This window comes from Cannabis sativa, chromosome 5 (assembly GCF_029168945.1).
Source record: "Cannabis sativa cultivar Pink pepper isolate KNU-18-1 chromosome 5, ASM2916894v1, whole genome shotgun sequence".
NCBI lineage: Eukaryota > Viridiplantae > Streptophyta > Magnoliopsida > Rosales > Cannabaceae > Cannabis > Cannabis sativa.
This window is the reverse complement of record NC_083605.1, coordinates 50,462,220-50,475,490: the sequence shown is the minus strand read 5'-3', so window position 1 is coordinate 50,475,490 and position 13,271 is coordinate 50,462,220. Positions and strand designations below refer to the sequence as shown.

Sequence of the window (13,271 nt, the reverse complement as noted above, 5' to 3'; positions counted from 1 at the left end):
AAGTGTAATAAAATGATAATATTCTGATTAAATATTAAATAAAAATGGACAAGCACTAGTCTTTAAATTATTTTTTTGAATAAAATAAAAGATTTTAATCAATTCTAGTTTAGATATGTTGCATTCATTCAAGATCATAGTATTACAATATATTTGTCCAATTAGAACATACTATGCCCTATAAATAGGATTTTTTTTTAAACTCTCCAGTCTCCATCTTAAAAAAAAATACTATATATACATATTGCTATTGAGTATTAGTGTTATTTAGCACTATTTAGAGGTGACACTTTATGATTAATTAACAATATTTCGTAAAAATTATTACCTTAAGTTATATAGCATTCGATATTTAATTACTTAATAGTAATATGATACAAAAAAAAATATTAGGCAACTAATACTTTTTACCATTTAAAAAAATCATCCATCACTCTTATTTATTATTTGTTTATTTGGTTTTTTAGATAAAAGCACTCAAATTAATGCACGCACATAGACATGGTATAAAAATGAATCATGTAAAACAACATATATATTTATTATTTTTTTAAAAAAAAAAAACATTATTTCATATCTGACAAATTAAACACACTCAAAAACAATCATTAATGATTATCATTTGACAAAGCACTTCTTGAGCACAACCTTCTCAATAGGCAAGACATCATTAGGAAAGTAACAATTAGTCTTCTGCTGGTCCTTCAAAAGCCCACAAGCCTTAGGAACCACACCACTCGAAACACCACTAACATCACTACAATTCCACTGCGATTTCTCAGCAATGGCTGACAATGAAACCGTGACATTAGAGAAGCAAAGTCCATCAAAAGGGTGACCAGAAATCCCATCCAACTGGGCTGTCATTCTCACACTCTCAGCAACAATGTCACGGTAATTAATGTTACGAACCAAAGGAAAAGCCTTGCGATTGTAGCCTTGGTCAGGGTGAGTGTTGTAATCACCAGTCATAAGCACCACATGCCTCATGTTTTTCATGTTCATTCTTCTGAAATAGATGTCTTTTACGAAGCCGCCTCGGCCTATGGCAGTTTTGATTCGGACACCGGATTTGGTGTTGGTGGTGACTATGTCTTCCACCCTAATGTCTTGGATTCCCCCTGACATTTCACTGCCTAAGGTGATTACAGCTTGTTGTGGAGATAAGCATGTGAGACGCCTTATTATGACCTGTTTGGTTGGCATTCCAAAGGCTAACCCGTATTGGTCCCAACCGCTCTTTAGTGACACACAATCGTCCCCGGACACTATGTAGCAGTCTTCAATTCTCATGTTTGAGCATGAATCTGTACAATAAATTAATTCTTAATAAATATCATGTATATATGAATACTGTAAAAAGAAAAAAAAATATGTATATTCTCCTAACTTTGGGATTTATTGCTTGTCTAATTAATAAATGAAGTTTGATTTTTTTTTTCTTTAAGAAAAAAAGACATATATGATAAAAATTTAGGACACTATTTTATTTTTTGTTTATTATATCAGCTCAACGTTGTTATATGGTAGTGTTTATAAAAATCGAAAAATCCAAACCGATGAGATGGTAATTGAATTTTTGGTTCCACATCATTACTGAATTTAGTAGTCAGTTTCGGTTACAGTTTTTTAACATGACGGTTAGTTTTGATATTTGAAAAAAATAGTTAAATCAAAAAATAGCCAAAAGTGCCAATAAATGCCAAAAATCGCCATAAACTGTAAAAAACTGTCAAAAATTGGCAAACTGAACAATTGCTAAAAATCGTATAGTTAGTTTTATATGGTTATAATTTTTAGACACACTTACAATTTCCATATATAAAATCATAACCGCGACTGGCCGATTATAAAATTAGTAAAAATCGACCATAACCTATCATATTTCACCCCTACGTCATTATATGTTCTTCAAGAAATTCTCCTATTAAGAAGCAAAAATTTGCTTGCTATGTTATTTTGGTTACACTTAATTTTAGATTGATAATATATAGAAATAGAATAAAACTTCAGTGTCTGTTTGGTTGATGTCTATAAAATAAAATGAAAGGAATTTAATCTCATTCCACTGTTTTATTTTTTTCATCATTATTTATAAATCCACTGTTTAATTAAATAATTAAATATTGAAACCTATTATTTTTTCTTGACAAGTAATTCAGTTAAAAGTAGCTAGTTGTCACTGATGACTTTTACACTTAGTTAAAATTAATTCTTTGGTTGTAAAGAGTCAAGTTTATAAATAGACTTGGCTAATATCATTCTTGTAAATTCCTTATGTAACACAATTGCTAAGATTAATAAAATGCTCTTAGAGTTTCAAGAATTCCTAAGTGTTAAAACACCATTAAAGTGCTTGTGTGTGTTCAATTTCTGTGCGTGCAGTTCTCTCCAGTGTGTGTACTTGTTCTAGAGTATGTTCTTGAGAGTGTCCCTGGTGATCGAGATCATTGGCATTGTCAACAATTAATATCAAAGAAACACTGTTTGAAGGTGAATCTTAAACTTTGGCGGAAGGTCTTCATCTGAAGTTAAAAGATTCAAGAGTTTGATTTAGCAGCAAAAAGGATTGGGGAATGCCAAGTATGATCTGGAGAAGTTTACAGGCAAGAATGACTTTGGTTTGTGGAGTGTCAAGATTACAGCTCTTTTGGTTTAACAGGGGTTGGAATCGACCATCCTAGGAGACGAAAACTTACCTGAATGATTGTTTGGAAAAGAGAAGACTGAAATTCTTGATAAAGCACATAGTGCTATAATGTTGAGTCTAGGGGATAAACTTCTTAGAGAAATCTCAAAAGAAAGTACGACTATTGGAGTATGGACCAAATTAGAGAGTCCGTACAAAACAAAATCTTAAGCAAACATGTTATCTCTGAAATAAAAGTTGTACTCTTTCAAAATGGTGCCAGGGAAGGATGTTGAAGATCACTTAGATGATTTCAACAAGGTGATCCTAGATTTAGAAAACATTATGATCAAAGTAGAAGATGAGGACTAGGCCATCATAGTTCTAAATTCTCTTCCCACAGAGAAGTATGAAAATTTTGTGGATACCATGATTTATGGTAAGGATTCTTTGACATTAGAGAAAGTTCATTCAACACTAATTTCTAAAGAGATCAAGAGAAAGTGAGAGATGAATGAGGAAAGCACTAGAAATGGTTTGTTGGTCAGAAGAAAACACTTCAAGAAGGTGAACAAAGGACAAAACTCAACAGGAAATGGGAAACCTGGATCGAAATTCAAGAGAAGATGCTACATTTGTAATTCTTTCAATCATCTCAGAAAATATTGTCCAGTCTTGAAAGACTACAATCTGAAGAAAAGTGAAAATGCGAACATTATATCAAACAGAGAGGATAGTGGTTATGACAGTGCTAGTGTAATGGTGGTATCCAAGACAAGTATTCAACAAAACTAGGTTCTTGATTTAGAGTGCTCTTTTCACATTTTCCCTGATCAAGATCAGTTCTGTTCTTATCAAGTTGTCAAATTGGGAGATTACAGGTCTTGCAAGATGATTGGGGTTGGCTCAATGAGATTGAAAATTGATAATGGAAGAATTAATATGCTTGATCAAGTTAGGCATGTACCTGAGATCAAAAGAAATTTGATATTAGTATCAATGTTGGATCAAGATGGTTGTGTGGTCAGAGTAGAAAAAGGCAAACGAAGAGAGATTAGGGGAGACAAGACCATTATGGAATGGTCAGTAGTAAATGGAATTTATGTCCTGCAAGGAAATACACTAAAAGATCAAGAAAATGTAGTGTATGTAGAAGACTTGGTCACATAAGCTATAGAGGACTCAAGGTTCTCAGCAAAAATGTTGTATTTGAAAAGTATCAGATAGAAGAGATAAAATTCTGTGAACAATGTATTCTTGTGAGGCAACTAGAGCAAAGTTTGGAGTTGGAATCCACAGCTCCAAGGGAATTCTAGACTACTTACATTCAGACTTATAGGGCCCTTCTAGAACTTTGTCTCAAGGTGGACGAAGGTGTTTTCTGTCTATTATAGATGATTATTCTAGACATCTTTGGATATTCATCATGAAAAATAAGAATAACTCTCTTAGTAAGTTCAAGGACTTAAGAATAATGCTAGAAAATCAATCTGAAAGATATAAAGAAGTTAAGGATTGACAATGGTTTGGAATTTTGTGCTGATGAATTCAACCTATTTTGCAAGTCCAGTGGTATTGCTAAACATAAGTCGGTACCAAGACATCTGAGTGAAATGGTTTAATAGAAACGATGAATGGAACCATCCTTGAAAGGGTTAGATGTATGATAATTCTGTTAGGAATGCCAAAGAACTTTTGGGCAAAAGCAGTGGTTACACCATGCTACCTCATAAATAGATGCCTTTCATCAGTAATTGGATTCAAAACTCCAATAGAAAAATGGTCTGGACACAATGCAGGGTATGAGCACCTAAGAGTATTTGGATGTGTGGCTTATGCACACATAAAGTAGGGAAAATTTGAACGTAGAGCAAATAAATATATTTTTCTAGGATATCCAAAGGGTGTCAAGGGCTATAGGTTGTGAGGCATTGAGCCAGAAGAATATCAAAAATATTTTGTGAGAAAGGGTGTGAATTTTGAAGAAAATAAATACTACAAGGACACAATAAAAAAAAAAAGCTCAGAGGATGAAGGCACTCATACGGAAGAAGATTTACAGTTTCATGTGGAGATGCAAGATCAAAACAACCAAAAAGGTACCACTGATCCAGAAATAGCTTCTAATGAAGATGAGGTAGAAAATGAAGAAGAAGAGGTAGTGGAGCTAGAAGATGATGCTCAGGACTATACGTTGGTAAGAGATAGATGAACCAATATCCTATAAAGAAGCCATAAGTTATAATAATGCAACTAAGTGGAATCAAGCAATGCAAGATGAAGTCAATTTTATGAAGAAAAATAAGACTTGGATTTTAGTTAGAAATGATTGAAATGGGAGAGTTATTAGTTGTAAATGGATCTATAGACACAAGGAGGGAATTCCTGGGATTAAGGAGCCAAGGTTCAAAGCTAGATTGTTGGTAAGAGGATTCACACAGAGAGAAATGATTGGTTACAATGAGTTCTATTCTCCTATGGTGAAACACACATAAATTAGGATGTTACTCATTTTAATTGCAACTGAAGACAAAAAACTTAAGCAGTTGAATGTCAAAATAGCATTTTTGCATGGGGATTTAGAAGAGGAGATCCTAATGAAACAACCCAGAGGCTTTGAAGAAAAGGGAAAAGAAGATCATGTTTGTTTGCTTAAAAAATCTCTCTATGGATTAAAATAGTCACCAAGGCAGTGGTACACGAGATTTCATGAGTTTTTCATTAACACTTGTTTCAAAAGAAGCAAGTATGACAACTGTGTATACATCAACAACTCAAGTTTAGTTGTTTACCTCTTGCTTTATGTAGATGACATGTCAATTTTTAGCAAGAATCCAGAAGAGATCAACAATGTTAACATGCTGGTGAGTAAAGAATTCAAAATGAAGGATCTTGGTTAAGCTAGAAGAATTTTGGGGATTGAAATCACTAGAGACAGAGCCAAAAGAACATTAATGTTGACTCAAAGATCTTAGATAGGTTTAGTTTCTCAAACTCTAGACATGTTTCAACACCAATAGCACAACAATTCATATTGTCTAGCACACAAAACCCTAAGATTGATGAGGAAATCAAACAAATAGAAAAAATATAATACGCTAGTGTTGTTGGTACTAGCATCATGTACCTCATGGTATGTACCAGAGCAGACTTGTGTTATGGTGTAAGCATGGTGAGCAGATACATGGGAAAACCAGGGACTGAACACTGGTAGGCAGTGAAGTGGATAATGAGATATTTACAAGGAACAATCAATGTGGGGCTAATCTATGGATCAGACCAAGAGAGATCAGGAGTAAGGGGATTTGTGGATTCATACTATGTAGGATATCTATATTAGAGAAGATCTCAATCTGGTTTTTTCAGCTAAATGGCTGCACAATAAGTTGGAAAGTAAACTTGCAATTCATTGTAGCCCTATCTACTAAAGAGACTAAATATATAGTTGTTGGGTTTTATGCCCTAAATAAAACTCATTTTAATATAATCAGATTTGCTTATTAATATAGATCAGAAATAACATTTAATGTTGCATGGTTCACATGACTTATTTCATGATTATATGTACATAATGTATGAATTCATCTTAAACCCTTTTCACATACTTGATCCTGTTTATTGTGTTGTCAACATATTGGAAAGTAAACATGACTATGTGAATAAAATTTCCTAAATTTATAAGACACAGGGTTTTACTGATATGATAATCTACAACAAGAGTTTACTTGCATATGGAGAAATGTTATGTTCTTTCCAGAGCATTGGTTAAAGTAAAGCTCAAGTTGGATGCATGGAGTATGCATCGGAAGGGACCGATATTGAACTTTGACTTAGATTTATTAAACTTACCGTAATATTTATTCAAGTCAATATCGCCTAGTTAATCCTAGATCAAATGATCTTAATCCTGTTATGATTAGGCTCAATCTCGAGAGGCTATTCGTGTTCTTTGATTTGTTAGTTAAGCCTACTTTTGGGTCAGGGTGATACGTACATTTTGGGAACACGGTAGTGCAATTGAGTGGGAGCGCTAACATAAACATGGAATCTATAGCTTCTATCTGGCGAATAGTAAGTAAAGGATGATCTCCTTCGAGCTTGACCAAACAAAAATAAATGGTGGAGATCTCATTTCACATAAGCTGAAATATCATTTATACGGGGTTAAGTGTTTTAAGGATTAAATACATTGTAGGGTGTAACGGTAATATAATCCCTTTACAGTGTAGATCATTCATATAGAGGATCATTGATCAAATTAAGATTATAACAATGGATAACTAATGATGTGTCGATATGGTGGAACATATAGAGCATTCTATATACTGAGAGTGCAATTCTAAGTTCTATGCGTGGATTCAACGAAGAATTAATAAGTCAGTGAATTTAGGTTATAAATTCTTGATCTGCTTATTGGAAGCTCGGTTATATAGACCCATGACCCCCCCACTAGTTGAGATAATATTGCTTGTAAGACTCATATAATTGGTTTTGATTAATCAATCATAATTCTCAAATTAGACTATGTTTATTTGTGAATTTTTTACTAAGTAAGGGTGAAATTGTAAAGAAAGAGTTTTAGGGGCATATTTGTTAATTATGATACTTTGAATGGTTCAATTAATAAATATGATAAATGGCAATATTATTTAATAATTATTTATAGTTATTAAATAGTGAGAATTGGCATTTAAATGGTTGAATTTGAAAATTAGCATTTTTGAGAAAATCAGATGCAGAAAAGATAAAACTGCAAAATTGCAAAAAGTGAGGCCCAAATCCACTTTGTATGGCCGGCCACTTTTATAGGAATTATCCTATGATATTTTCATTATTTTAATGCCAAATAATTCAAACCTAACCCGAGTGGAATGCTATAAATAGATAGTGAAGGCTTTAGAAAATTTACACACTTAAATTTTCTACTTTTTCATTCAGAAAAAACTGAGCCTCTCTCTTTCCCTATCTTTGGCCGACCACTCTCTCTCTCTCTTCCTCCATGAGATTTCGAAATTCTTAGTGTTAGAGTAGTACCCACACACAGCAAGTGATACCTCAATCATAGTAAGGAAGATCGTGAAGAAAGACTTTCAGCAAGAAGGAGTTTCAGCATTAAAGAATCAGAGAAAGAGATCCAGGTTCAGATATTGATAATGCTCTGCTACAGAAAGGAAGCAAGGGCTAGATATATGAACGGAATGAGTCATTATATTCCGCTGCACCCAATGTAAGGTTTACCTCAATCATAGTAAGGAAGATCGTGAAGAAAGACTTTCAGCAAGAAGGAGTTTCAGCATTAAAGAATCAGAGAAAGAGATCCAGGTTCAGATATTGATAATGCTCTGCTACAGAAAGGAAGCAAGGGCTAGATATATGAACGGAAGGAGTCATTATATTCCGCTGCACCCAATGTAAGGTTTACTAAACTTTATATGTGTTTATTTCATCGTTTTAGAAAGTTCATATTTAGGGTGTTAATCAACATACTTGTGAGTAGATCTAAGATCCTGGTAAAATAATTTCCAACAATAACCTGTACTGAAATAGTAAAAGATGCATTATGGCTCAAAGGAATTTCAAGGGAGTTAGGAGTTAATCAAAGGAAGCTTCTGATCTACTGTGAAACATCATTAATGAGGGTAAAGTTCAACTCAACAAGATTTCCCCTGAAGAAAATCCTGTAGAAAGAATTGTTATTTTTTGTTGACAATTCGTTTATTTGTTCACTTGAATTATCTATCAAGGTGGAGAATTGTTATTTTTTGTTAACAGGTAATTCAGTTAAAGAGTCAAGTTTATAAATAAATGCCCTAAGAGCTTAAAGTGCTTGTTTGTATGCAAGTTATCTATCTCTACATTTGTATGATATTGTCCACTTTGGGCCTAATCCCTAGTGTTTTGTACGATTTTGTTCTTGGGTAGCTATTCCCAAAAGGCCTCATACCAATAGAGATAGTATCCATCCTTATATACCCAAAAAATTTCTTATTTCTAGTCAATGTGGGATTTTGGTTGCACCCAACAACACTTATTGGTGTAATTAAGTATTGAATTCTATATAACATAGGAAAAAAAAATTTAGAAATTATCGCTAACTGATCGTAGGGCAACACCTATAAAAAGTTTTGGATACCATCCAATAGCAAAAAATAATTATTGCATTTTGGAAGCTATCCCAATCCGACCGAAAATTTAATATTTAATATTGTGCAACTCTTACGGTGTGTTTGGTAATACTTTTTTAATCAGTTTTTCATTTTTAAAATTAAAAAAGTGAAAATATTTTTCAAAATCATGTTCTATATAACTGTTTTTACTTATCAATTTTTCAATTAAGAATTTAATTTTTTTTTAAAAAAAAAATCACTTTCAATTTTTTTTAAATAGTTATTTTTAATTAATATTTTAGACTCCTACCCCAACTTAGACCTTGGAAACCAAACTTGAACCAGGCGCCGGACTTGGACCCTCCCCTGGACCCCACCTTGGATCTGGTCCCGACTTAAATAAAATCAACAAATGAAAATGAATATAAAAGTTACATAACACACTTTTGTTTTTTGTTTTTGAAATTAAAAAATAAAAGTTGTTATAGAACACATTTTTATTTTTTAAAAAGAAAATTTTAAAACAAAAAAAAAATGTTTTTATTTTTGTAATTAAAAAATTTAAAAATAAAAGTATTACCAAATGTAACTTTAGCAAACTAAAAAAAATAATTAATGTTTTTATAATCAAACAAAAACAATCAACAAGTCACACAAAAGAAATTTTATAGTTAACAATAAAGCGGGGAAATAATTGTATTGAGTAAAATTTATAAATTTAAAATTAATAATTTCACATTTAATTAAAAACTATTATCAAACAAAAATAATTTTGCAAAGCTCTCTCCATTTTTATTTTAGTGAATAATTTTAAATAGAGCCGCCCCCAATACATGAACATGGGAGATGGATGCGTTGCGTGGAATATTAATCAAAAGCCCCACAAACATGAATTGTCGTGATATTACAAATTTGCAACTGTGTTGATGTGACTCTACGTTTTTATTTTTATTTCTATCAACAAAAAGATAAATTGAATAGATATTAACCTAGGAATGATCAAAGTGAAAAATAACAGAAAATCATTTTATATATATAGGATAGGATAGTAGTATAGAAATGTCAACCTGGATCGATTCCATCAGTATTTGGAGAGTTTATTGGAGCAATGATCCTAAGGTCTTGAATAATAATATTACTGCATACAAACACAAACACATACATATACATATATATTTCATAAAACATAAATAATCAAAAATATGATAATTTTAATTAACAAAAAATTTAAAAAAATTAGATGTATAATTAATTATAAGAAAACCTGGAATAAACAGGATGAATGTGCCAAGAGGGAGAATTGAGGAGATTGAGACGAGAAATCTGAATATTTGTAGAGTAGATGAGTTCGATGAGAGAGGGGCGAGTGTACTTTAGAGTTCTTGACTTCTTCCACCATATATCACCTTGGCCATTAATCGTCCCTTTGTCCCCTGTTCATCATTTAATCACAACTATTAATTAACAAAAATATATAATTAAAAATGAAATTAATTACCAAATTTATGTACCCGTGATAATGACGTCATTGAGATTTGTTCCGAAAATGAGACTTCTGAATCGTCCAGTTTCCCCGTATTTGCCTTTACCATATGATGGTAATTGTTTAATCACTGGCCACTCATTTTCATTCTGCATAATAATAATAATTATAATAATAAGGATTACTAATTACTAATACACTTTGAAACCCCCCAATTTATACTCTCATCTGGGTGGTTTTTTGTTCTTTTTACCTTCAATTATTTCATAGATGATTGATGATTAGAACAGTAAACAAACAATAAAGTCTAAAATTGAGCCAGCAACCTTTAATTATTTATTGAGTTTTTTTATTTTTCGAGAGCCGGTTACTCTATTTATATGTTGTTGAGAAGAAGGACGCATTAAAACAACTAAGTTTTGGATATACCATTTTGGAAAATTCTATAATGCACTCTCTTAAAGAGGATATACCTATACCTCTCTCTTTGTTTTAGTATCAAAAATAATTTTTTAGACAAATTTTTTCTCATGGTCATGTAAATTCTAGTTATTTAAAACATCCTGCAAAATTTTAAGAAATTCGAAAAGTTTAACATGCTGAAAATTGTGTTCAAGCAGTTTGAACATTGCTTTCTATATTGTAAATTATTCCGAATTTCTTAAAATTTTGTAGGATATCTTAAATAGCTATAACGTACATGAATTTCTCAAAAAAAAATTCCTAGATGCCGAAACAAGTAGGGGTGCATCAATATATTGCTTTTAAGGGGATGCATTATAAAATTACCCTACAATTTTTTATTTATCTCAAGTATTTGGTTTAAAAAACAGAAACTAAAAGTCACTAGTACGATTTATTTATTTATTTTGATTACAAATAAATTAATTAATAAACATTCTTCCTTTTAAAAAAAGTAAAACATTGTTAGAATAACTAACAATGTTTGATTGAAAGTAATGAAATGGAATGGGATGAAAAAAAAAAATATTTTCTTTTCATTCATTTGTTTGGTTCCATTTAAAATTCATTGGAATACTATTCGGATGGAATGGTGTTTCCATCATTTTAGTTGAATGACTATTCTATTTTAAAATGAAAAGAAATATCATTCTAATGTAAGATTCGAAAAAATTTAATAATTTTTTTATCATTTTTTTTTATGCATTTTAAATTTTATTTCATTCCTATATTTCAATTTCCATTCTCATTTTTATTTCTATATTTTCATTCCTATCAACCAAACGTCACTTAATTGTGTTGAGTTAGCATTAATTGTTCTCATAAAATAGGTTTTTCTGAAAAACATTCAGTAAATGTAACATAAATGTTTTTTAACAAAAAAACTTTCATTTTTATGAAGCACATAATTAACCAAAAACTCAGACCAAAAAAAGAATTAATCACAAAAAAAAGAAGGGGAACACCACAACGTGATTCCACCGTGGCATTTAATTATACTTACTATTCCATTGCTATATGTGCACATATTTTAATAGAATTAATTTATTAAATTATTGTATTTACTTTTATTTTAGTTTTAAGAGAATTAAATTTTTCAATACTTTTATGGGAAATCATATCACGTGTAATATTTCTTATTATATTATATTATTGTTCTTGTCATAAATACATATAAAGTAGCTGTATTTTCAACAACCTCACGTCTTTTTTCAAAGAAAAACCGAACTTGATCATTTCCTTTATTATTCTCATTTCTCAATGTACAAAAGCAATAAAAATATAATAGTTGTATCCACAGTTTTTTAACCAAAAAAACCAAGAATAGTATTACCCCGTTCAAACTCATACTAATCAATTTAATTTCTATATGCTAATATAATAGAAAAATATTTTGTAAGGTAAAAGAAGACAAAAGACATATGCTTTTAAGATGTGGTTGATATCAATCAAGACAAATCCCATATGAATTTGTTTTAATATATTTATCTTAAAACGAAAGAATATTACTATATGGCCGGGTTTATAACTTAAAATATAAGTTTTGTATTGACTTATTGAGTAATTAATAAGCATTTATTAAAAAGAAAAAAGAAAAAAAATTAATAAAGTTGAAACCTGTGAAGCTAGAAGAACAGCATCTTTATGGAGATATAGAGTGAAATGGCTGATGAGAGTGAAGCTTCCAGTGAGCCATTTTCCAGGTGGAACAAAGAGAAGAGAGCCTCCACTCGATGAGAAACGACTCAAACTATTCATGGCTGCCTGAAACGACTTTGTATTTGATGTCGTTCCATCTCCAACTCCACCAAAATCAGTCAACGACGCACTATGGGATCTACAGCTAATTGCCATGTACTCAAAGCTCCCTATCTTTTTACCCTTTTGCCCCTCTACACAATTTGTACTGGTCAACAAAGCTAGCACTGCTATAGCCACCATTATTATCGACATTTTGGACAACTGAAAAAAAAAAATACGTTAGTTCAAGGAGTGTAGAAGAAAAAAAGTGGTGAAAGGACGAACAAAGAAGGATTTTGGTTATTACCTGATGAGTTGTTGAGACAATTTTCTTACCAAACCACATAATGAAGAAGAGAGTGTTACTCTGGTTTTTGTTTTTTAATTTGATTTTTGTGAATGAGTTCAACTCTTTTCGCCATATATATAGGCTCTTCACTTATGTTTATCGCTACTATTATTATTATTATTATTATTATTATTATTATTATTTGTTTGTTTTAAATGAACTTGTTTGTTTATTGGTATGGAAATAAATATAAGATAAATTATTTTATATACTATTTTTAATTTTTTTTTTTTGTAAAATTTACGGTTTGAGTTTTTAAGGTAGTTTTTTCTAGTACTTTTTATGTGTGTTGTTATACGAATTTTAGTTGCGATTTAGGTTGTTGTATTTGTTGCAATAAGAGTTTTTATGTGGAATTTCGAAAAAATGTAAAAAAAAAAACTGTTTTGAAGTGTAAAAATAAAAAAAAAAAAACCCCTAAATATAAATGGATTACAATCTAAGTCTAAGCTTGAAGAGAAACAAGCAACTAATTTATTATTATTATTATTTAAAATTGAA

The 13,271-nt window shown here is 31.0% G+C and overlaps 1 protein-coding gene across 1 annotated transcript; it reads right to left on the bottom strand.

Annotated features, from left to right (window-relative positions):
* Window positions 1-482: 482 nt before the first annotated feature.
* Window positions 483-12,883, bottom strand: LOC115716883 (probable polygalacturonase). Its single transcript, XM_061115739.1, has 6 exons — window positions 12,729-12,883; window positions 12,299-12,643; window positions 10,248-10,368; window positions 10,001-10,169; window positions 9,804-9,874; window positions 483-1,307 (listed from the first exon to the last, which is right to left on the bottom strand). The coding sequence occupies exons 1-6, from the start codon at window positions 12,765-12,767 to the stop codon at window positions 619-621; spliced, it is 1,434 nt and encodes a 477-aa protein (XP_060971722.1). The 5' UTR covers window positions 12,768-12,883; the 3' UTR covers window positions 483-618.
* Between the last annotated feature and the right edge of the window lie 388 nt (window positions 12,884-13,271).